This window comes from Camarhynchus parvulus, chromosome 1A, assembly GCF_901933205.1.
Source record: "Camarhynchus parvulus chromosome 1A, STF_HiC, whole genome shotgun sequence".
NCBI classification, from domain to species: Eukaryota; Metazoa; Chordata; class Aves; order Passeriformes; family Thraupidae; genus Camarhynchus; species Camarhynchus parvulus.
Window position 1 is genome coordinate 24,187,858 of NC_044586.1, and position 25,942 is coordinate 24,213,799.

A 25,942-nucleotide genomic window follows, 5' to 3' on the forward strand; every position below is an offset into this window, starting at 1 on the left:
GGGAGCTGCCGGCAGCATTGCCTCCAGCCCTGGCACCGCCCCCGCACTCACAGCCGTCCCTTCTATGCCGAGCGTGCTCTGGAAACTCCTGCCTGGGCTAGTGAGGAACACAGTTTTATTATGAATGACAATTCTCAGCTTGCAGAGGCCTCTTGGCACCATACATGGGTGCTTCCCACTACAAGCAAAGCCCAAGTACCTATTTCATCCCAGTGACCAGTGATGCTGCGCTAGTCAAGGTGCTGGTAATGGTGTTCAGCTTGCTGTGGCTACCTCAGCAGGGGCAGGCTCAAAGGAGTGTCCCCACAAACAGCCACAGATTCACACACCTCGACAGTCCCCATGGGAGCATGAGTACAGGGGTAGCAGGCACACAGCCCTCCCACGGTCACAGGATGTGTCACCAGCCCCTCAATGCCACGACCAGGCCAGCCTAAACTTTCTCCTATTAGCAGCAAAAATGCTGGGGGTGGGATGCTGGGAAGAGCAGGGCATGCTGCCAGCAGTGCTCTCCTAAAACAGGAGCTCCTGAGCCCCTGCTCACCAGCGGCATGCCTTGAGGTGTGCACATCAGGCTCTGAAACTGTCCTGAGTGAAGGGCTGTGCATCCCCCCTGCTGGGGGTGAAGGGGGGCAGGCAGGCAAGTTTGGCAGGCGCTGGATATGCTGTGCAGGGCACACACAGGGAGGATCATGTTGGACAAGATGGCAGCAGTTGCACGGGAGCCGCAGGACTGGCTCTTGCCAGCAATGGCCTCGCCAGATGGCCCTTCTGGTTTTGTCTGTGCAGGAAAACTCCTTGGGCCTCAGCCCTGCTTGGAGCCAGCCAGCTGTGCCAACCCCAGCTCCCTGCAGCCTGGCAACAGTTTCTGGCTGCCCCCAGGTACCCAAGCCTGCCCCACAGCTGACTCCAAATCTAAGCTCCTTCCCCCTGAGCTTGTTCAAGAAATCCCTGCACTCCCTTTCACCCAAACCACCTCATTCCCTTGCCTGCTCTTTCTCTCCCTTTTCCTGGCTTTTGTTTTTTCTTTCTTTTTCCTTTTAATGTCTTCCCATTTTTTGGTTTCTATTTGGACCTTTTCTTCAGCCTGCAGGAGCTTTTCAGCTCAGGACACTGGGAAGTAGAACAGGCAGCACAGCTGCAGTGACCCTGGGGACCAGCATGGACCCTCACAGCAGACACTGGAGTGCACTCACACCCCACTTTAGATTGGCACAGCTTTCCTCATGCACTCCAGGCTTCTGCCAGCTCCCAGGAGGAAAGCTGGGAAAGGATTAAGTAGCTAAGTATCTTATTGGCAAGTGAATATATTGTTTTTTCTTTCTATTAATTCCTCAACTTTGCTTTGATTGTGGACTGTGGAGAATATGCAGGCTGATACAGCTGTAATAGCACACCCTCCTAGGGTGGAAAAACATAATTTTGCCACCAGGCCCTATTCTGGCTATGAAAACTAAATAAAGGATCCTGGCAAAAACATGTGCTGGAAGAACCACATCTCTGCTAGGATTTTTGCCAATACAGAAATGTGTTTCATTCTGTTTTCCTCCCTACCCCTGAATTTCCCACCTGCTGTCTACATTCCTGGCTGACAGAACTACAGGACAAGGATTTGTAGTTTTGACCTTATGCAAGAGAAACATCATTGGGTTTTGTTTTTCAAACCCTTACAGACCACTGCTGAGTGCATTGGGAGCATCCAAGGCTGCTGCAGGCCATGGGGAGACCTGGGAGGGGTTTTGTGAACCTCCCTGTGGGCCTGGAGGTAAGGCACTGAGCCTGAGCCCCCTCCAACCCCTCCAATGGAAGGAGGTCTCCTTTCCCTGGAGAACTGCATGATGACAGATGTGAGTCCCACAGAAATGAGAAATGCAAAAAACCCTGGAGTATAAGAGGAAGCATATCCTGTCTGCATGGAGACACAAACCTCAATAGGAGCAAGTGCATGGAGTTGAGACTATATAGATACCACAGCAGGGTTCAGACATCTGTGACTAATTGTATCTCCACCTGCTCTTTACACATATAAATATAAATATTAAAAAAATATGCATGTATATACATTTACCCTCATTTTATACCTAGCTACTAATACTGCTGAGGTTTCCCTAAGGCATCACCTCTGTGTTCCACCATGCTGAGACCCTCTACCACAGCTGGGCCCACGGTTTCTGCTCCCCTCACTCTGTACACTCCGGGGAAATCCTTCCCCATCCCAGTACTGCTTCCTTTATTATCTCTGCCCAGTTGTGGTTTATAAGTTGTTTAAATCTCTTCTAGGAACAGATAAAGATCACAGTTACCCAGAATCCAAAAACACAGACAGCTTGAAATGGTGGTTAGACTCTGCCCTACTTTCATTGAGTTGAGAGCAAGGCTCTGCCAAGGTGCTCAGGGGAGATGAGAAGAGAAAGAACCATTTCAGCAGATCACCCCTTCCCCCCAGCCCAAGAAATAAACCTAATGCATCCCCTCCAAACCTGCTGCATCTGTTCAAACCACATTGCCTCTCCTCCTGGTTTGCCTGGGACTTGCAGGTGAGCAGGGCATGGAGCCATGGAGCCTGGGAGAGATGCTGTCCTGCACTGCAACACTTGCCACAGGTACAGGCATGTCCCCAAGCTGAGAGAGGTGCAAGGGACTCACTAAATCAGGGCCATGAGGATGGCAATGCAGGGTGTGCTGCAGATTAAGAACAGGATGTGTTGGTAGAGTTTTTACCATTCACATGCTCACCGACAGCTTTTCCCCACAGCAAGTTGCTCCCTAGGCTGGGGGAGCTGCAGAAGTGGAAGTGCTGCCTGGGACTTCCCTCCTGTGAAAAATCCCCTCCCTGGGAAGTCCACGCTGGGTTTCAGAGCTACTGTGTGCCTGTGCCTCCAAGGTGAGCTGGCTCCCTTGCACTGTCAGGCTCCTCTTACAGCAGTATTTCCAGGGATCTGCAGTGATCTGGGAAGGGATATTGCTGAATAAATGCCAGGAGTTTGTTTTCCTTCTCTTGAGTGGTGCCAGCCCACAGGACCAACCTGCAGGCAAGGATGTGTGTTTCCCTCACCCATTTTGCCTGTGGTCTGATTCTGACAACCCTGGACTTTTCTAACAAGCACTGCTGGTGTTCAGTGGGGATGGGACTCGGGCAGGGGAGAACACCTTGCAGATATATACCTCCAGCTCTATGACTTTCTCCAAAGTAGAGAATCTTTGCTGAATGATTCCACCTATATTCCAGGTAGAATACATGGAGCAGTACACAGACAAGCCACTTGCAGACACTAATATTTCATTTCAAGGGTTATTGCTTAACCCTGCTTGGAAGGGCTTGTATCAAAGCAAGGATCAGAGCAGTACAGGGGAATTTTTGCTGGTGCTTTCATTAGAGGTAGCAACACTGAGGTGTTTCTGGAGAAGGGTTTGCTGCAGTCAAGGCCATAAAGAGATGCTGAAGAAGGTTTCATCTGAAAGATAGTATAGATCATTATGATATTTTGTAATGCCACTTAGAGGGGCTGACTTGAACAGCCTTGGAGGGAAGAATGAAAAAATCCTTCCTAATATGTTTGTGCCAGCAAACACATTAGGATCTCCTGCAAGAAGTTTTTCCATCCTATTGAAAAGCTTTGTTAGAAAGAATGATGAGAACGGTAATAATAAGGCACTATAATTATACCTGATCCTTCTATAATCTTTCTCTCTGCAGAGTTCAGGAGCACTTTACTGCTATTATTGGATTTGAACAGTCCCATCTGGATAACATACGACTGATTTGTTTGCATGGCTTATTTTAGGTATCTCAGCACGTACTTTAGACTTGCCTTCATATCTGGTTGATTCCCTGCACAGTCTGGAAAAGCAGGAAAAGATCTGCAGCTCATGTTCTCCACCACCCCATTCTCCCATCCCAATGCCCAGGAGAGCTCCTTACAGAAGACCAAGGATAAAAGGAACCATCAGTTCTTCCTAACTCAGTACTGCAGAAGGTACAACTGCAGTACTGAAGCACTTACAACATGGAGCCTGGATACTACCAGGAACGCCTGGATTTGCACCTGTATTATTCTAGGCTTGAGATTCCATGGATTCCAAAACAACTCAAGATGCACTGAAAGTCTGGCAGCAAGGACCTGGCAAACACCTCATGCTCTGTGATCAGCATAGCTGCTACCTGCACCTTTTAAACAAAGGGATTAGCTGCGTGTTTCCAGCACACACAGAAACAGGGAAAGCGTGAGGGTGCTCACATCTTTCTGTTTTTAGCATTCCTTGCAACACCATCTCAGTTACAGAGATGCTGCTGCGCTCTGGCTGCAACTGCCATTCACCATGTCATTACATGAGTGACCATCAGTGCCACGAACCTTGTTGTCCCCTTGCAGGAGCTCTTGAGTGTGAAGCTGGGCACTTGCTGCTTCACTCTGCCAGGGCCAGGAGAAATGAGACATAACTGAAAATAATCAGCCCATACTTAAAAACCCTATATAAAAATGAGATTAAGAAAAAATAATTAAAAGCATAATACAAAAACTATGGTTGACGTGACTTGGACAGTTTTCAGTCTGAAAATCACAGCAATTTGTCACTAGTTTGCAGTTTGAGGAGGGAATGTCCCTTTCAGACCAAACCACTATAAAACAAGCACAAGTTGCCTGATCTGTTTGTTCCTCTCACCGCTTTTTAGGGATTTTTTTTTTGTCCTGTGAACTGAAGAAGGGTTTTCTCCTGCACCCTTACATATCCCATCTGGCTTCATTTACAAGGACAGATGAGTTTTCTAATGTCTGCCCATCCCTAAGGCTGTGGGACATCTTGTTGAAGAGTTTAAGAGGACCCATTAGCCCTGTCTAGTTTTCCCCTACTTAATTTTTGGTGTATTATATCCAGTCTCCTCACTTTCATTCTCCTAGATCCTTCAGAGCCGTCTCTGTCAATTTGTTTACTTCTAGTTTATTTTTAAAAGACAAACCCCCAATGGACATAAGCTCTCAAGTCCCTTTTGAAAATGCTGTCTTCTCCGTAAGTGCTTTGTTTGTGATCCTCTCCAATCCTTTAGGCTATTGTTTACAAGCTGGAAGGCATCTGCACTTGGGCTAATCATGCCGAATGCCAGCAATTCCCCCAGCATGATTTGTTGCACAAGCCAGTGGGAGCAGGGTTTGTTTTGATTACGTTTAGTGTGGAAAACCCACATTTTGCTCACATCAGCCTGACAAAACAGGGAGGCCTAATCCAAAATCTTCAGAGAGGAACATAATCTGGTCATTGATTTCAGTGGCATCTGGGACCAGCTCAAAGATTGAGAGCTCTGATGGCAAGGGTGGTGTCTTGGGAAAGCAGGTAGCTGAGGAGGCAAAAATATTTAAAAGTGTATGCAAGTCATTTGCTCTGGGATGGATGAACCTAGCAGCCTGCCTAGTGCTTTGCTTCTCAAAGCTCTGCAGCTCCTTTCTGACATGCAGTTAGTCAGGCTGGGAGGCCCCAGCTCTGCCCCCACCAGCCGTCACCTCGGGCTGATGCCGGCCTCCCCCAGTGCCCCCAGCTGACAATTCAGGTTCCCTCACTCATTCTGAATGATGGTGATGTTTTTATCCTCAGCCTGTGCTGATGCTTGCCTCCAGGCATCAGATGGGTGTCCCAATTTTTCTGCTTGTGAAAGCTGGGAAGAAGCGCCCGAGGGCTGCTCCCTTTGGGGCTGCCATCAAACTCTGGGGCACGCAGCTGCACTGCAGGGAGGGTGTACAGGTCTGCCAGGTGCAGAGCCCTCTGTCTCGAGAGGCCCAGCACAGTTCTGGGAGCTCAGCACAGCTGTCCCTCACCAAGCCACTGGCTCAGCTGGCCTGGGCTGCCCCCTGTGCTGCTGAGCCTCAGGCTGAGCCTAGGCTGCCTTGTTCCCACACTCCTGCCATAGCAGAGGTCTGCTCCACAAGGCACAGAACTCAAAAGGTCCACCTGGATCCTGCCTCTCCCCTATTTTCCAACACTGCTTTTCCTCCTCCAGAGGTGCTCCATCAATCACCATTAATCCCTTTTTGTACCCACACAGAGGTTAGCCTTGCTGGTGGCCTGTGGCAGGGATTTCCACAGCTTAAGCTGTGATACGTCACATGAAGAAATGTCTCCTTTTGAGTCTTGAAGTATTTCATCAGAAGCCTCCCTGGATTTTTAAGAAAACACATGGTCACCTACTCCATAGCATTTAGGTTTTACAGATCTCTGCTACAGACCTCAGCCATCTCTTTTCTGGCTGAAGAGTCCTACTATTGAGCCAGCCCTTGCACAGGAAACGTTTGGAAGTACTTTGCTTTGCCTGAATCAAAACCTCAGCTCTGCCAGCCCCAGCTGAGATCAGAAGGCAGCAGGAGCCTGCCAAGACCCAGGCAGCTCTGCAGGGAGGCATCAGGAGTTTCAGAGCGACTCTGCCACATCTCCCTCTCCCTCTGACACCTGCTTTCTCTCTGAAGGCTGCCCTCAGCAGCCTGGCCTTTGCACCAGGGAATGGCACAGGGCAGGCAGAAAGCTCCAGTGCGTGCAGTTTTAATTGTACAGATGCCAAACATCTGAGGAACTGGGGCAAAACGAACTCCATCAGACAAACCCATCACATTTCCCTAGCCAAAGTGTGTTGTAAATTAAGGGGTTTTGCACACTTAAAGACTAATGACACATAAGACTAAATACACATTTTTAGAGGGACATCAGGGTAAGGGTCAAAACTGAGACCTTACACACAATCCTGTGTGTACACAGACTTGATTTTGAAGCTTGACAACCTAAGAATTCATTTCCCAATCACTGAGGATGACCAAATGTTAATACATTTTTAAAGTGTTTTTGCACAAACTTTTGTCTTTTTGTGAATTTTTGTGAATCCTGATCCCTAACGACATACAGACCTTTATGTCAGAGGTAATCAAGTATTATTACAAGAGCTGATGGCTGTGGGGCCCCTCCTGAGCACACACATGGGTACATATGGAAGTTATTAGCAAGTTCCAGTGAAGAATTTTGGGAAATTAACTCTTGGGGCCCCAGAGCACTAGCAACGGACAGCTAGTTGGGAGCAGACAAAGAGCAGTTTCCTGCTGGATGCCTGCAGCATATTGGGACTGAGATCCAGGCCCTTCACAGCATGGTAGAGGAAGCCCCTCTCACAAGCACTAAACTTTTCAACTTCTGCTGTTAGGAAGAACACTTGAAAAAAACCATCTGCAAAGCCTGCGTAAGTTTCCTCGACAAAGTGAAATGAGTCAGCTGGAGAAATGTATAACATAACATATAAAAATGCAAACAATTTTTTTCTATTCCCCAAATGGTGCTCAAGAGGTTGTGAGGAAGTTTGCAATTTCTTTTTAAGTCCCCTTAGGAGCCACCAAAAGAAACATTTGGATACAGACCACCAGGAGCTACTCCTACGTGACAGAGGGACCTGTTCAGAGGCAGGGTCATTAAAGTGAATATCTCCCACTCTAATGAAAGCAGCAGGATAGTGTTACCCCATGGAAATAAATTCTTACCCTTTTGCTTTGTACATCTTTTTTCTCAAGAGCTGAAGGAAAAAGGTTTCTCTTCCAACATCCAAGCAGAGAATGAAGGATTCTAATGCTTGCCTCAGCCAATGCACTTTTCACTTTCCTCTTCTTTCTACATTGATTTCCTTTCTTGCACCAATCCTGATCTGCAGAGTGACCTCTCCTTGGGAATAATGAGGATACTCACACATGATGTGCTTTCAACTTCCTCAGTATAACAATGCTTGGCAGTAATTCACTGCTTTTCATCCACAGATCTCAAATCAATTCGCTGCAGCCCTGCATGGAATTGACTTACTTGTAAGACTGAGACAAGTGCTTGCTGCGCAATTAAACAAAAAAAAAAAGGAACAAAATAAAGTAGACTTTATTAAAATGCAAACTGTTTCCTTCTCCCATGGTGTGATTTTCCTAAAGTGCAATCCAGGCTGCAAATAGGGCTCCTCTGCAGCCCCCAGCTGCACAACCCAAGATGCTCATTTGCGGCCAAATGAGAGCAGTTCACAGCCAGGTCAGAGCAATACCGCCAGAAAGCTCTTCCCTCAGTGAGGTATAACTGTGGCTAGAAAACAGAAGCATTCCTGTGCTCAGTTCTAAACATGGAAGAAATTATACTGCTCCTCCACCACCCTGCTTTCTGAAGCGAAGGCAGGAAGGGAGCCAAGGCACCTCAGCAGACACCTCAAGAAAGCAAAGGATCGAGGGGTGGACATGATGCCTGGGCCAGCAGATCCAGTCCCACTCTTCCATGGCAAAGAGGGAGGGCAGCTGTGTGGCTGAGCCTGCTGAGGCAGGGCCTTCACCCAAGAGCCTGGGAACAGTCCCAGAGCCACCTGAGATGCTGGCAGCAAGCAACACTATGCCCACGTGTCAGCCACCCCAGGGCACGCACTCTGCAGAAATGAACAATCCCAGCTCCTGCTTTTGCACTGGGCTGAGACACAGTAGCTGCAGGGCCATCAAGCTGCTTCTGGCCTCCCTGCAGCTGGAAGGAGCACGCAGCAAGGACAAGATCATCACTTCCTTGACACTTATCTAACTACTTTGGTTGATAAGCCAATGCCCTGAGATGGGCAGCCAGGCACCTCACTGCCAGCAGGGCAACAAAGCCCTCCAGAGAATAATTCAGAGTGTCTAAGTTAGGCTCCTCTGACGAATTACAGCCTGTATCTCTCTCTGTGCTGACCACACACTTCAGTTCCTCAGATAAAACAGCTGAAGACAACAGAGCAAATTCAGTGTACTCTCTTCCCCTGTTCAGCTTTTTTCTTCCATACAGGTCTGAAGAGGAAAGTTAGCATGAGCAAAGTAGGCTTTCTGCCCAGCTACAGATGTTTAGCAGCCTATAAAATAGTTTGGCTCAAATTGTAGAGTATCTGAATTTCTTCTTTTATGTAGCTGTTTTCAATCACTTATTTTGAAGACATCATACCGACTACCCCTGAAATGAACCATGACCCTATTTAAGCCAACTGTGTTCCTCCCATTTGTACTCATACTCACCAGTTCAAGTTCACTGATGCTGTGCCCTGTTCTAAGATCTTAAATTACTAATTTTTTTCAAACACTCAGTACAAATTTTGAGGTACTAAAAAAACATCCAAAAAATGTAGGGCTGAGATTTTCAGAAGTATTCTCTGTTTAGAAAATTCTTCACTACATTACACTACAAGATGAATTTAAGTTTAATGTTCCCAGCTAGGACCACTCATTTATGCTCTGCTTTCGTTCTTTATGAGAAATGCACTTATTCAGTTTCAGTTTGATTGTCAAGCCTGGACACTAAACTAACTGGGCTTCTAACATTACAGGGGAATGAAGTTATCACCAAGTATTCACTGACTTTTAAAAATCAATATAAACATTTTATTAAAATTTTAGAAGTTTTATATAAAAAATTCCTTGCCTTTCAGAGGCAAAACCAAAACATCTTCTGATGCTCGACAGATGGCAGCAGCACACTATCACATGAGCTTAAGAAAGGGTGCAGGATCCCATCTCTTCACACCCTCCCAGGGCAGATACAACTCTCCAGACCAGGGTTATCTCTGCAGGAATGGCATGCCCTGAAGTACAGCATAACCCATCTTCACTCTCCAAAATCCAATCAAATAAAGCAATGCAAAAGCCAGTGAAGCTGCATGTATGCATGGCTGCAATGGTTTCACTTGGCACAAACACCAGCCTCTGAAGTAACAGGCATCAACATTCGTGCTGCAAGGAGTGAAACATGCTCTTGCTCCACCACAGCTTCATGGGTCAGCACAAGGGTCATGCCCATCGATGTCCAAGCTGCACTGCTGTGGGACTGGACTCAGCTGCACTCCACCAGGGCAGATTTGAGGCAGAAATGAGCTCAAGCACTTTGGGGTAGAAGAGAACACAGGGTGGACCTGAGAAGATGGGCAGCTCACCTTTTTCCGAAGCTTTTAAGTTATAAATAGAGCAAAGACCAAGACTTGGTGGCAGTGGCAATTTCTGCTCTTTAGGTCTGGCTTTACCCCAGGCACATCTGGGAAAGTCACACTCACTGTGTATGTATGAGGACACATCTGTCACAGCCACACAGCAGGGTTCAAGCTCTGCTCCCTCTGCCCTCCCCCTTCCTCTCCCAGCAGCCAGTCCAGCATCACTGGTGTGGCACACATCCCACCAGCATAGCCATAAAAGAGGCATCTCCTTTCGTCTCCCATATGCATCCATCATCTCCTAGCCCAGGACAGAGAGGGGCTGGGGCCAATGCTCCCCTCTGACCCTCCCTTTCTGTCCAGGGGTGAGAACACCTCTTCCCTCAGACACGTTCCCAAGGAGTCCCCCAGCCCTGCTCTGTCCTCTGTCGCGGCACCAGCAGGGAGGTTCCGGCAGCACAATTCCCGCAGCGTGGGCACTGCCCGGCGGCTCCGGCACAAGGGCTCAGAGAAGACCAGGGGCGTTCCCCCCATCTCATCAAAGTGCAAGGGGTTGTTCCGGGTCCCTGCCACCACCAGCTCCAGCAGCCGGACCACACAGTCTGAAAACCAGTTCTTGAGGCGGAAATAGCCCTCCTGGAAAGAGATTCGAAGGCTGACGGGCCCCGTGGGCATCCGCACGCTCAGGCTGAACAAGCAGTTCCCCTGCGAGCTGTCCCGCACCAAGTAAGTGCCTACAGGCTCCCGCTGGAGCTTGGCGTGAGCCTCCCCCACGGACAAGGGGCCCCAGTAGAAGTCACTGGCTTGGAGGATATTGAGGGATCGCTCCAGGATTTCCCACTCGCAGCTGCGAAACATCCGGAAACGATCGGGCAAGCCGGGCGGCGCGGGGCTGGGGAGAACGCTCCGATGCTGCCTTTGCAGAGGAGAAACAGTGCTCTGTGTGTTGTGCAGGTCATCTGGCCTCCCTCTGATCATCTCTCAAAGAGCCCATGAATCCTGGAGAGATGCTGCCTTTACCATGCTTCCTCCTTTGCATCCAGCCTGCGGGACAGAAGGAGAGTGAGGCAAACCCAATACTTTCTTCAGCCTGGGGAAGACACTTCCCAAGGGAGAAAGACCAGCACGAGTACCAAAGAGGGTACCAAGGAGCTTTTGCATGTCACCGACCCCCAGCTGTGGGGAAAACCAAGGATATATATGTGGAAAGGGCTCCAGCTGGGTCCTCACCAGCACAAGGTGGCACCTTACAGAGCTCTGCACCCATTGGGTTTCTGTGATTCACAGCCAAGGGCTCCTACACACCCTCCAGCAGGCTAGTTTGAACCCAGCAGATCTCAATATTTCAAAATTTCCCTCTGATAGACATTCGGGACTCTTCAGAGTGGCCTTGAGATTGAAAAGGTGAAATGACACCACAAATCAAAAGGGAAAGATTTCCTAAAGGAGGAAAGTATCATTTACTTTGTCATTCAGTGAAAGGTAGCAAGGTTTCCTCACACTTCTCCAACCCTTTCTCCAACAAAAAGATTGACAACAGGACTTAGCAAAAGCAGAAGACAGGTGTGAACTTTTCTCACAAAATCCCAGGAACAACTCCCTTGTCCCAAGACATGCCTGTTTCACTATGTCAAGAGAAAGCAAAGGTCTCGGATCAAGACCTCTTCAAGAAATGTTACATCAACTTCAAGGCTGAAACTACCTTGAATGAGTTTACTTAACACTGGTACCAGGCACTGCTGATGCCCTTCCAGACTCTTCTGTTTCTTCCAGAAGAAGAACTCCCCCTGCCTGCAGACAATGCTGCCCTCTCCCAGTCACCATCCTCTAATGTACTGTCATGACCCTGCTCATCTCCTGCACCTTGTGTTATCACCAGGCTGTTTTCAGAAATGCAAATTTCTGAACCCAGTGTTGCCATCAGCCATCCAAGTCATTTCAATTATATTAAAAAAATATATATTCTAAATGTGTGTGTCTGTATAGGCACAAATAAAAAACCCACAGCCCTAAGCCAGAGGCTCATTCTACGTGAGAAGCTGAGCTGTAACATACCACTTCCCCAGGCCTGACAAGTCAGTAGCTCGCTGCCAAATGCTGCCCTCGCTCCCTTGACATACTCCATTAACCCAGTCATACTCACTCACAGCACAGCCATGCTTGGAGCAGAACAGAGTGCTGGCACAGCCTGCAGCAGAGGAAGAGACACACTTCATCTCCAGCAGTCCTCCCCCACCACAGACTTGCCAGAGCACTGGGGCTCAGGGCTCGTATCAGGCAGGCAGCCCCCCAGGGAATGTGCAGGGACCTGTGCTGGGCCTGCTCTGCAGGGAGAGCTTCAAGTTAAGCTTAGCTCCTTGCAAGGTTCCCCTGTCTCACACCCTTTGCCAGCTATTCAAAAGCCTCACATTCCTTTTGGTGCTCGTGCCAGCTGGGGGGCCATGCTGGTGGCCACGCTCTGCGCCCCAGGAGAGGACACACATCTTTCCTTCACAGGAGCACAGTAGTTAGGGAGAGCAGGCATGTGCCTGGCAGCACCTTACCACAGACATCTTTTCTAGTCTAACATCTCTCTCAATACTTAATAGTAATACCAAAAATGTAGCTGCCAGGCACGTTTCATATATGGAGCCCTAAGCATCCTTTCCAAGAGCAGCCTGGGAAGCTTATCCAGCTTATAGCCCTGTGATTTGCAGGCCACAAGCTGCTAATGTCCCTGGTACTGTTCTGAGTGCTGTTGATCCTGTCCTCTACATAGTTTCATAGCAGGAGGGAAATTCCATGCTTACAGAAAGGTGGGAGGGGTGGGAAGGAGTTAATCAAGTTGGGTTTTTTCTTTTCCATTAAAAAAAAAAGAAAGAAAAAAAAAGCAGCAGTTGAAAGCTGCTCAGACTACTCAGCAAGTCAGAATAAATCTTATGTGTTGGTGATTTAGTGAGCAGGATGCAAACAAACACAGTCACCACTACAGCAACAAGGGCCATCTATCACCACTGAAAACTCAGCATAGAAGGCACCAGAAGGAGTTGCAGCATCTCTGTCCCTCTCCTCCTTCTCTCTGCTGGGTGAGGAAGCTACACAGCCCTCTGACATCAGCTCCTATAGAAAACAAAGGTCATCTGCAAGGTGCCTCCAGGGCTGTGGCTATAGCTTCAAAAGCAGTGATAAAGAACCTTCCTAAACAGCAATTTCTCTTGGGTCCAAATGGAAATTTTGCCAATTTCATGGGTCGAGGTTTGAAATTTAATTCAAGCACAAAAACAGAAGCAGGCAGCTGTCTTTCAATTCCAGGCTAGTTTTAAAAATAACAACAAATATATAATTTGTTTAGGGCTGCAGATTCTATTTGACAGAAGAAAAACCCAAACTGTTTTTTCCCAGTTTTCAACCTTTAGTCATTCACCCAAGTCCTTTAAGAAAAATCCACTGCTACTAGAAATCTGACTGACTAAGAACTGAGACTGTCATCATTTCAAACTCAAAGTAAATGCAAAAATAGCACCTTGACAATTTGTTCACTTGGTTTGAAATCTACATATAGGTCAGAGCCTGAGATGGGGGGAATTTGTTTAGCTTCAGTGACCCATTTCCAAGAGCTAAGTGCCTGGCCTGCAGCACAGCATTAGTTACAGTAATATTAGCCCTACAAGTGCTTCCTGATACTACCTTTAAGGTCTTAATGGCTCAACAGGTCCTAGGCGTACACAGCCTCCACATCATGGGGGATGTGCAGACCCAGGATTAGGAATAAACCAAGCCAGGGGTGTAATAAAACACACATGCATAATTAGTTCTGCTGACTTGTCACACCATGATTTGCTTTCCCTCTTTTCCCTTCCAAAAAACCCCAACACCCAAACAAGTTACTACCTCTCTACTGCAAGTCAGAACAATGCTTGCAGCCAAAGCAACATGTCCTAAAAAGCTGGTGTCCTGCTAATTAAAAGGCTGGATAAGGTTCCCCAGACTTTCTGATTTACTGCAAGTTCAAGAGCTTTTCAAAATAAGTGTTCTTGACACAGGGCATTCTGCTTTCCTCCTCACTCATGACCCAGGCAAGGCAGGGTGTTTTATATAAGGAGACAATTCTAGTAAACCAGGGGGACTGTACACAGTGTGTGGTGTCAGCCAAGCCAGCCCTGCACCCTGGGGCTTGACAAATCTGGCATGTTCAACATCAGCCTCAAGTACTCAGCTATGATGTATGAGGCATCCTCACACTCTTCTTCTAGGACACTTGAAAAAGCTTACCTCTTTGCCACCCATAGGGATGAGTTTCTGAATGTCAGGACTGCAAGTGGTCCAAATTCAAAAGCTCTGATGTGGCACTTCCCAGTTTCTGCACAGCTTTACTTAAGAGCAAATCCATCCTTTGAAAAGAAAAAAACATCCATCAAGCAGGTGACTAAGCCCATTAGTTTGCTGTAATGTGGATCTAAAATACAACAAATCTGGGGACAGGTTGTTTGTCTCTATCTCTTTGATCTGTGTTACTGTAGAAACACGTATACAGCACTTCAGATAGCAACAGAGACAGCAGACTGTTGCTGTTGTAGTTATTATTGCTATTTACAAAGCCATGAGCTGAGTAGGTCCAGGCAGCTCACAGGTGGCCCAAGGACAAGTGGAAAGACCATAAAGTTGCCATCATGTTCTGAAAGCAGGAATCATAAAACCCAAATGTTAAGAGATGATGGCAACAGAAATAAACCTAAGGATTCAGAACAGCAAAGTCCCAACTTGTTCTGAATACAAACCACAACATTTAGACTATCTAATTTGATACCACATAGGTATCTGTTCACTGTGACCCAATCTGTTCTGACCCAATCTCTTCTGGTCTGCTTCCCCAGCTCTCAAACTTTTCCTCCTCACCTTGCAGATGGCAAAGTAAACCCACTGACCTGGTGGAGCTGCAGACCACCATGTGTGCAATCACGTGTCTGTCAGTGGATGCATCAGCAAGCTGAAAAAACAATCCCAGCTTTCTGCACACCTTTCAGAGGCAGGCCTTGCACAGCTTCACTTCTACCCATGTAACAGCACTTCTCTGCATCCTCCCCGGCCCAGTCTGAACTGGGCACACACCCCACAAGCTACACTGACTTGCCACCAGCAAAACTGCAGGTCCATCCCATTATTACACTTTCCCATTACTGCTCCATTTGGCTTTGACATCTCCCAGATATCAACCCTGCAGTTGCCAGAGCAGTTAGAGGGAGGCTGGGATTATGAAAAGCTCTCCCTAACGTACCCTGCAAGGCCTTGCGACAGCGTCCCTACTCCAGGCAGCAGCGCCGGAGCAGACATTGCTTCTTTGCATGTCTGCATCCCACAGAAATGTGCTGCCCACTGATTTGTGGCTGGGAAGGCTGTTTCAAAGGAAAGCTTGAGCAAAGGGCTGGAAGAAACCTCCCTGGTAAGAGCCAAGCACGCAGCACTGGGTTTTAATGGTAGGCCAGGCTGGCTCTCAGGCCGCCACCGCCTGCCACACACCGGCACTAGTTTGAACCGCGCTGTCACCGCCACGGTGCACGGTCACACCAAAGCCCCTTGCCACGAGCACCCTGCCACAGCCAAGGAGACCAGGGCTGATCCAGAAAGGATCATGGAGGGGAAAGGGAAAGGAGATGCACAAGACAGACATGCCAAAGAGAACAGAGGGAGCTGTGGTTAGAGGAAGAATGTGGCCCAGCTCAGCCAAGAGGACCAGTGTTAATCACAGCCAATTTCTCCAGGACAAAGCAGGCCTTGGAGACATTGCAGTTCCCTCTATCTTTTATGCCATGGCAGTTTGATGTGAAGGTGCCATTATGTCTGACACATGAGAGAATATGTGGGAAAAAAACCAAACCACAACACACATACATACCCCAAACCAAAATTGCATTTCCCTATACAACCAGCATCCAAGGATGCAATATTTAGTTAAATAAGCTGAGGCAGCACACACACTGTGGCAGCTCCTATTTTGCACAGCAGAGAGACAGTGTAGGAAGATCCTGCATGCAGGCTCTGGGAATCAGCAGCTGTACACCTTGCAAGAACACTTGTCTTATCAAGCACTTCCCAACATTTGGGTCTGGAGAACATACTTCAAAACCCACAAATAACTTTGCATGGATCTGATATTAGTATTTGGTACTTCTTAACATATTTTTCTATGACACGTTTTCTGAATTAATATGGCACTTTGCTGATAGGGGCTGAAAGGTTTTTACTCCAAGAAAATCCACAAGACAGTGTGATCTGTGCCAAATACTCTTCAAGGCAGGGAAGTCTGCAAGCATTTTGGTTTCTCCATGACACATGTTAATAAAAACCCAACAAGGTGGAAGTTTAAAGGAAAAACCAATTGTCTTTACTGAGCTAATTGAAGGAGCTGGAAGAAAGACATCCATTTTTAGAGTCCCATTTTCAATACTATGCACTTTCAGAAACTCGTTCAAATAAAAGAGCCTACTCCTCATCTAAATAGCCCAGTGTGAAACTGTAATCCTGCCTTTTCAGAACAGAGAAGCCTCATCAGTTCCCTGATCTCAGAGGCTGCTCTGCAGTAGCCACAAGCAACTACAGCTTATTCCACAGCAAGTAAAACTACCAAAACTACCATCTGACTTCTGCCAAAGACATCTTCTACTGAAGACTGAATTATTTCTGCCTTCTCCTGTAACTGGGGAAACAAGAAGAAAAAGGAAATCAGGAGGAGTTACTACTAAGTTCCAAAGCTGCAGCTGAGCCTATCCTGCTATGGCTTAAGCAGAGAGTTGTTGCTTGCCTCTGGCCAACAGCATTTTTGGTAAGTGAGGGAAGCCCAGCGGCATTGCTCCTGACCTTTGCAGTTTCACAGCGAGCAGCCATTCCTGTGAATGTCAGTGCTGCACAGCTACACAAAACCTCAGTCCTGTGCTTGGCCAGGGAACACAGAATCTGTGCTGCTGCCTTGCCATCCCTCCCTCCACCCCACACACCGGCTAGGGAGGCAGCCCTCTGGAAAGGTGGCTGGAGCTCTCCCCACCTTGGGGGCAGAAACAAGGAGGCAGGCAGAGGACACAAGGAGGAAGAAGAAAAGCCAAGATAACAGCAGTCCCTTGTGTCTCCCTACTTGAAATGCCCTGTCCCATCTCCCTGCTGAGAGGGGGATCAGTGGGAAGGGGGTAGCGATGCCCAGGGCTGCCTCCAACCCATCATGGCCCCTCAGCATTACCAGCTCCCCCCAGCCCCAGACCAGCAGCACAGGTACATTTCCTCTGCCTCTCTCTACTAAACTGACTTTGTTCCAGAACCCTGTTTGAGGAAATGAGTAAATCCTGAGACACAAAAGCCATCAGTGGTCTGGCTTTTTATCAAAACCATCACACTGAGCTGGAAAGGAATTCAAAGAAGCAGCTAACTCTAAGGAATTAGCAGTGTCTGCAGCTAAAGCTGGTTCAGAATCCTTACCAGAGCTATGCTGCTAGAGGAGTCCCAGATGATTAGCCAACAGGAGCACAGGGGGACAAGGGAAAGACCCTGCCTTGGCTCTTCAGGAGGACCAGCTTCAAAAGATGTGAGGGGCCATTACTCAGCACGAGTTACTCTGCCTTCAGAGCAAAGGGCAAGGGTCAGAAACCACAGACACACCACAAAACTAAGTTTTATAGTGGGGGATTTCCAACACACAAAATAAAGAAACTAGTCCTGAGAGTCAAAAGTAAAAAGAATTTAAAAAAAAAAGTCATGAAAGGTTATTTAGGAAATCTTAAGTGACAGAGCATGCAGACCTCCCACAAATGACGGCACAGAGATGCTGCCTGGCTAAGAGGACAGGCTTTGGGGACAATACAGATCACACTGCAGGTATCACTGTAGGTGCAACAGCTGGCAAGGGCTTCTGCTGTGCATCAGAGACATCAAACACACACACTACAAAACCACAGTCCCTATTCAAATCTCTCTACAACCTCAATAATCCTTCAGAAGATGAAAAAATAATCCTGGAGGAGCCAATATAAAGGAATATAAATTATTGACAGCAGGGAACAAATTTATATGAGGATGGCTGTTATGAAACTGGGACAGTAGGTGGCCAAGATAAACGAAACAAAACCCAGAAAACATATGGCATTTTCAGTTTATCAAAAACAGAAAACCTCAGGGGGAATAATTCATTTGACTGGGATACTAGCTAGTGGGGACAGGGACACTGCAGAAAAGTTACACAAGCAAGCAGGTATTATTTTTTTCTTGCACAGGATGTTGAGATTTCCCAGTATTTAATGATGATTAACCTGAAAGGAAAAAAGAGGGTGCTCTATCAGAAGAGACAGGGAAAAGTGACATTAAAGCAGAAAGCCAGCTGGGCACGGTGGACTATACCTGGAGATTTGGAATTGGAATGGATGGCTCAGATACAAAGAGAGGTGTTCTCTCAAGCAAATCAGCTGCACTAGCAATTGCCAGAGGGCTGCAAGTATCGGAAGGAACTTTTTTTGACATGTGCTGCTAAAGCAGGAGCAGCACAAGGCTACCTGGTGTGGGAGGAGAGCCAACCCCCAGGCAGAGTTCCCCATCAGGCAGATGACACCTGAAGAAGCAACAGATGACAGGACACACTTTGTACTTCCTCAAAGCAAGTCAAAAAGCAAGACATGGTACACAAGCTAAAGAGCCAGCAGCACGCCAGGACCTGTAACAGCAGATGGGCAGAAGACAAGGGGCAGTCATGCCACAGGGTGAATGGGAGGTGGAAGAGGGGTGGCTGGAGAAAACCAAAGCATTTCAGCCCTTGCACAGCTGGTCACCTCTCTGCCACCCTCCCAGTCACTGCATCCTCCCCCTGGTTTGACTCAGCCCACTTTGCAGAGCAGCCCCACCTCACTTCTCAACAGGCTGGTGGGTACAAGCAGCTCAAAGGCTCCCCCATCTTTTATGCAAGCAGCTCCCTCCCCCATGACTGTGCAAACTCACAGGCTGACCCAGGTCTTTCCCTAGAATTGTCTCTCCATCTTCAAGCTGTCATTACCCACAACACCCCCAAGGCCTAACTTTGCTCCCCAGCAGGCAGCTCACAACCTTATGTCACTTAAATCCAGGCAGCCAACTCAAAATGTAGTGAGCCCTCTCCATTGCCTTCCCAGGGTAAACAGTGACAAAATCACTTCACTCCCTGCAGGACAGAGAAGTCAGAGGTCATTAAAAATTCGTCAGCAGGAAAGCAGCAGGAGGTCAGGCAGGACTCTGTCCTGACACATGCAAATGCACACAGGCTTGTATAAAAACCAGCTGGGTCTATATTTTCAAGAGCAATAAATTAAGTGGTGCAGCTGACCAATGAGCCAAGTAACAGTGCTGAAGGTTTATTAAGGAAAGCTCCAGCTCCGAATGCAAAAGCAGTCATTTAAAAACCAAGAGGCAAGCAGGACTGGGGGGGTGCAAAATGGATGGGAACGTAACAGTAATGTCACCACCTGAGAGAATACAGTCAGTTCTAGTTACCTGAAATAAAAACATACAGAGCTGAAACAAAGAGGATAGGCCTAAAGATGGGTAATAAGAAACAACACGTAATTGTACAGAGAGAGACTGGAGAAAGAAATTTCTTGCTCAGTTTAGAGAGCAGATATATATACAAGAGGATGCTAGAGAAAGATCAGGACATTCTTTTTGTATTCTTTCAGAAAACCAGATGAGAGGAAGTTCAAAGGTGACCAAGACTGAAAAGTAACTAATTTGAAAACTCATAAAAGGAAAAACTCCAATCATGTAGACTGGGGAAAGTGAGAGAGCTGATCTGAGAAGTCTCATTTCTCTTCTCTCTCAAATGTCTTTGCTTTGTTTCTATGCTGTACCCACCACGTCATGCTTTAGCAGACCTTAGGCACAGGAATCTAGCAGTAAAGGGCTGGATTTTTGAGCAAAACCTTTTTAAGACATCTCTTAACCATTCAAACCTGACATAACACTAAGGGGAGCCCAGCACAGGGCATAAATGTCCTTCATGCAAAACTGAAGCAGTAAACAAGGGCGCATGAAGTCAATATGAGGAATCAACTATGGACCTGCTGCAGAGTTAAAATAGCCCTATCCACATTTTCCTCTTTCTTTGATGACTAAAAAGAACAGCACCTCTTCTCTGGATCTGCTGACGTGAAAATCGGCATGCACCCGACACAAACAGCAGATTTCAGTCTTTACTGCTAAAGCAGTAAATGTTTCTCCAGCTCCAACTTCTCTCCTTCCACACCACAGAATCTCACCAGAATACAAGGTAGAACTAAAATATGGATAAAGAACAATACTGGTGATCTGTCAAAAAGCATAAACAAACCATTCCTGCACAATCAAACCTGTGCTCATCACCACTAGTGTGCCAACAGAGGCAAACTTATGCTGAATCCCCTCAGCTTCAGCAAGGGGCCTTCAGCAGGATGTGCAGAAGCCCAGCTACACAGTACAGATTGCAGATCTCTGGCGTTTTCCAACTGCTAACAGCCACACTCATTTTCTTAGCTTTAGCCTAAGTTTCCAAATAAACTTTGCTACTGAGGAAGTACGAAAGTAGATCCAAACTGTTTCTGAACTGCAGAATCACATACACACAAAAACTCCCTCGTTGCACAAGTCACAGTCTGAAGTCAAAATTTTTTTTCAGCATTTGCAGGGAGTGAGGGGAAGGACAAAAACTCTCTGCAACAAAGGCAACCGAATGCTGCCAGCTTAACCCAATTTTGCCAGCCACTGCTCCAGTACAAAGCTAAAGGAGCCCATCTGCAAACTTAACAGTGGCACCGTTTGATTCTTCCCCTCAACTCTGCAAGTGTTTGCAAAGAAGCAGAAGCACACAAAGTGCACGAGGAGCAGGAAGGGAGAAGGCAGAGAGAATGTGCATTATCAAAATACCTTGAGAGCGGTTCTTGGAAATGTGCAGCCTGCGAGCCTGTATCAGACACTCATTTCCTGTGGAGTGCACACAGACCTTTTCTCCACTGAAGAGGATGAAAATAAGGGGCAGCTCTGAAGTCTCCAAAGACAACACAAACCAGCATTTAGCCATTCTACTAAAACTGAATTTACATTTTTACACTATTAAATACCTATTGAGCAGAAGCATTGAGTTCCAGAAGTTTAAAAAGTAGGATTTTCTACACCTCTCACTTCAAAATCTTAACTTGAAACCTGTCACTTGGTGAGGGGAGAGGGGGAAGAATTCTACTCATCATTTTGATCACTCATTAACACAAAGTCGCCAAATCCTGCTACATCAAATAGCATTGCACCTTTTTTTTATAAAGGTTGAGACTGATTTCAGCAAAATGGTGAGCTAATAAATACCTTACTGAGGCAAAAGGATGCAGGATATGCACAAATGCAAACCAGAAGAGTAGGTTGTAATGGAGTAGACTGACAGGATAAAGGGGTTAAGTTGCTATCATACCTGCCTGTGCCTCTACTTACACCTAATCAAGGATCTAAGGAATGTAGCATTTAGTTGCATTATTTTAAATAAATATGCCTCCTAATGACATACACGCTTAACACCTTTACTCTCTAAAAAGATATGGGTCCTGTATGGCTTACTCAGCTCTCACACCATCCACATCTTAAGTTACAGAGATGCATGTGCCTTCCTCTCCCATCTTGTGAGCTTTTGGCAAGCAGCACTAGCTGAGGTCTGCAGCGGCCTGGAGTAACAGCTCAGGAACACACCACCTCCCCACAGCTTTTATTAATCTAACCACAGTATCAACCCGAACCAAATGATGTCATATTTAAGTATTGGCACTATCTCTTTATTGCTGACCAAACCAAGGCTGAAGAAATCAGGACAGAGAAGCCTGTGGGTGGCAAGGGGAGAGCGGGTGGCAAGGAGCTGCAGGGAAAAACTAGGAGAAAAGAGCAAAACGTTCCCAGTGGGGACAGAGAAAAAGAGAAACAAGGGAAAAAACACAGCCCTAAAGGCACATTTTCTCCTTTGTTTCTCAGCAATGCAACCACAGTATTAGTGACAGCAATTAAGAATTTACACCACCCAGCCCCAGCTCTATCCTTGCGCAAACCTACCACCAACTTCACAGAAATCCCAGCTGGACTGAGGAGGGCAAGAGGCTGCATGTTTGAAGCTGTCATCTGGAAACTGAATTTGGCCCTCTCTGAGCAGACACAGTGGGGACAGAGACACACACCTGGAAGAATCTGAAGCAGCTCAGCCTCTCCCTAGTGCTCCTCTATGCCCATTTTTGGGGACTCAAGCACAGTTTACCTGTGCCTTCCAACACAATCTTACAGAAAACCCCTGTGTTGCCACTCAACCCCACATTTAAGTGAGTGATAAGCCAGATTATTAAAGGACATGCAACATACAGAATATTAACAAGGAGCACAGAAATAACAAAGGCCCAGATCCCAGTTTAACTCAGGAAAAGATGGGAACTTGTGTGGGAGGTTGGCATCCCAGTAATCCTGCGGGTTTGTGCCCAAGAGCCGGGTTTGTGCCCAAGAGCCGTCCCCTCTGAAGGGAACAAGAATCCATACTTCAACAACTATGTTTTAAATCACATACCCAGCAGAATCACTCATGAACACAGAAACAAAGCTTGGCTTCATCTGCAGCAACTGGCCACATTTCGTCGTAACTTGATTCAACTAAAAGCAACTATGTGATAATACAGCCTCAGTCTAACAAACTTCTGTGCATGTGCACCATTTTAAAGCACATGACCATTGCCCTGCTGTGACTGAATGGGCCATTTGACATTCACACAGCATCTGAATTGCAGTTGTTTGGAGAAAGAAGATATGCTTGCATACCTTCCTAAGGACACAGTCAGTAGAGAATGAAACATCAGGAAACTAGTTATTTCCGATTCCACCCCATTTTACAGAGTTGAGTATGGTCAACATGTGACTGGGTTTTTCATTTAAATTCTCTGAGAGCTGCAAGGACTAGAACTAGTAAATGGCACTGTCTGGACCACATAGTCCTAAATAGCAGCTTGCTAACAATACTCTTTACCCTCAACTTTCCAGAACAATGGTCAAGCCACATCCCCCTTCTTCACCATGCAGGAGAAGAAAAAAGCCAGGGACATTAACTTAGCATTCTTGAGTTCTCAGCTACCTCTGGGATTCATCCAGATCCTGTTTCCAAGCTTCTATTAAGCAAGAAGTAATATACACTTAAACTAAATTTTTTAAAAAGGAAAAAAAAAGAGAAACCTAAGAGTAGCATGAGCTGAGGTTTTACGCGGTAACCATTCCAAAATTCTCAGTAACAGCGCCCGTGTTTGTGGGAAAAAGTGAGTAGCGGATCCTGCATGGCTGTGAGCACCATGACTCAGATTGCATAAAGAAGGAGGATTTAGCGATAACCTTTGCGATGAGGCTTTTCATGGGCGCGCAGCACTGATCTTCTGAGAAACGGCAGGTGTGAGGCTGCGTTCTGACTGTGCCAGGTCTGGAGGACGGCGAGTTTCTCCGCCCTTCAAGGCAACCCCAAACAGGCATGTACACCCCCGGTTCACAGTACCCCTCTTCCCTGTAACGCCTTCACTTCTGGCAGGCAGCTCCCTTTTCCAGCTAAGACTCAGCGTAACACTCTGAGCATCGCTTCTCCAGTGCTTTATGTGAAAGAAGTGCTGTGAAGACCAAGTTACCCAGACCTGCGCGGCTGCTTCCCTACAGACCCATCTAAGACATTACATAATTTGCAGGTTTCACTTTAAAAGAAACATCTCCCTGTCCTGATGCCGTGAAGAACACCTTGACAGCAGGACAGTCCCCGCGGAGCCTCCCAGGCTACTCCCAGCACCCCGCCGCCACCCCAGTACAGCACATGGCTTCCTTCAAGACCGGCAGCGAGATGCCGGCACCCCAAATCTCCCTCGACTCCTTGGGAAAAGCCCCCCAAGCCCCAACACGCTCCTTCTTCCCAGCCAAGAGCGGCCCCAACACCCCCAGGAGCCAAATCAGCGGGGACTGCACCCCCTCGCAAGCCAAGGGGGGATCGGAGCAGACAGGCAGACGGACAGACAGACTGACTCCTCGCAGCCCGCCCCGCAAAAAGGCCGTTTCCAGTTAACGCAGCACAACTTACTCTCGGCACCTCCGGGGCCACGGGCGGGCGGCGCTGCCTCCGGTGCGAGCGAGCGCTCAGTGCCGGGGCGACAGCGGCGCTGCCTGGCCCGGCCCCCGCCGCTCTCCCGCCCCGAAGCCCAACGGAGGCGGCCCCGCTCCGCATCCCCCCCCGGCCCCTCTGCTCACAAAGGGGCCGGTGCGCGGCTTACCGGGGGCGGCGAGGCTGCCCCGCCGGGCCCTCCTCGGCCGCGGGGCGGGCGGGCGCCGCGGCGGCGGCTTCGGCTGGGGGGAGCGGAGCGGCACAGAAGGGAGGGGAGAGGTAGGAGGGGAGGAAACCCCCAAAATGTTTCTTTTCCGAGGAAGGAGCCACGGGGGGAGGGGAAGGGGAGGGGTTTCTCCCTCCACCACCACGCCGTCTTTCCACGGCGTGGCTCTTGCAAGGGGAAAAAAAAAGAAAAAGTAAAGAAGAAAAAAGTTTGGGTTTTTGTAAAAGAAAACTTGGACGGATTGGGGATTGGGGGGGGGGGGGGGGGAGAGAAAGGAAAAAAGGAAAGGGAAAAAAAGGATGCTGTGAGAGCCCCTCCGGCGCAGACTGGCAGAGGAACCCCACCGGCACGGCACCGCAGCATCCGCCAGCCCCGGGACCCGCCGGAGCCACGTGTCGGCGCGGGGAGGCGGCGGCCCGTCCGAGGTTCTGCCCCTCCTCCCGGCCCCATCCCCTGCCCTGCCGCGCGGGGCTGGGGCAGCGGGGCTCCGAGCACCGGGGAAGGGGCAATGTCCAGGGCCGAGGGGGGCGGGGAGGGGGACGCAGAGGGCTCTTACACCAGCGGGAAACAGAGAGCCTGCCCCGACCTTCCCTGCCACAGTTCTCCCAGCTCCTCTCGGACACTGCAGGAACTCTCAGAAGGACACCGGGCACCCTGGAAGCACAGCGTGTGTGGCAGGGTAATACGCATTTAAGGAGCGTGCCCCGAAACGCACGCTGTTGCCTTAGTGGGTCAAATTAAAATACTGGAAATGACGTAAAAAATTACAAATGCAGAGAAACGTTATGATATGAAATATAAATAATGCACCGCATGGTACATACTATGAGCATATTGCTGCTCAGAGAGAATAGATGTAATAGAAGAAAAGATAAACTTTGGAATTCAAACTTTGGAATTCAAACTTTGGAGTACAAACCTCACAGTTTAAAGGCCTAGCCTGTAATGAAGCTATGATTTGATCATGTCATCAGAGCTCTCATTCACCTACATACTTTCTTTTCACCTACATACTGTCTTTAGATGCTGCACACATTCCGTAGTGTGTGCATACCAGGTGAACTGCCCTGTTGAAAAGCTCTATACAAACCCCAAACGCAGATGTGCTCTGGCTGCTCTGTACCAGCCTAGTGATGCAAAGCAGCTGTAATTCCAGCTTGAGCAGCAGACTAAAAGCTTTGCAGCTGCTTGGCATTGCTAGGGAGCATAAAGCAGTCAGAAATGCTGCTGAATCTGATCCTCAGCCTCGCCAGAAGCTCCACTGAGTGTTGAGACATCAGTTCTTGTTTTTTCTTTTAACCAAGCATGAAGATGTTGCTGACCACAGAAGAATTTCTGAACTTCCATAAGAATCTGGGCAAAGCACTTTATTCTTTTTCAGAGCAGCTTCAGTGGGAGGACCTGCCGCTGGAGCTCGAAATCACAGCAGGGATGAAGTGCTCATCTGTTCCATTTTTGGTTTTTAAGTAGGCTTGTCACACTTTTCTTTGTATTTTTGGATGGCAGCTTCAAAAATATCCCGTGGTTTGCTTTACAGTTGCCTAGTAGGGAGTCTGTTTCCCTCTGTGGATATTTATAACATTTATTGGGTGACTTCATAGACTCTTCCAGCCACCTTGCCTTAACGTTAAATGGCCTGGTCTAATTCTACCTTTTCTACTTCTTCTTCTTCATCTTTGCCTGTGAAAAG

General features: G+C 47.8%; 1 protein-coding gene across 2 annotated transcripts; it reads right to left on the reverse strand.

The window, feature by feature from the left end:
- Positions 1-9,430: 9,430 nt before the first annotated feature.
- LOC115910207 (suppressor of cytokine signaling 1-like) lies at positions 9,431-24,238 on the reverse strand. Of its 2 annotated transcripts, none has more exons than XM_030960160.1 (3): positions 24,196-24,238; positions 14,183-14,301; positions 9,431-10,975 (listed from the first exon to the last, which is right to left on the reverse strand). In XM_030960160.1, exon 3 carries the CDS (start codon positions 10,907-10,909, stop codon positions 10,226-10,228), a length of 684 nt encoding a protein of 227 aa, XP_030816020.1. In that variant the 5' UTR covers positions 10,910-10,975; positions 14,183-14,301; positions 24,196-24,238; the 3' UTR covers positions 9,431-10,225. The 2 variants fall into 2 exon arrangements, with proteins under 2 accessions (XP_030816020.1, XP_030816019.1); XM_030960159.1 differs by having other exon boundaries at positions 24,006-24,227.
- Between the last annotated feature and the right edge of the window lie 1,704 nt (positions 24,239-25,942).

Bases quoted from the DNA above. Each gene is read 5' to 3' on its own strand.
- LOC115910207 (XM_030960160.1), bottom strand. From the start codon at position 10,909: ATGATCAGAGGGAGGCCAGATGACCTGCACAACACACAGAGCACTGTT.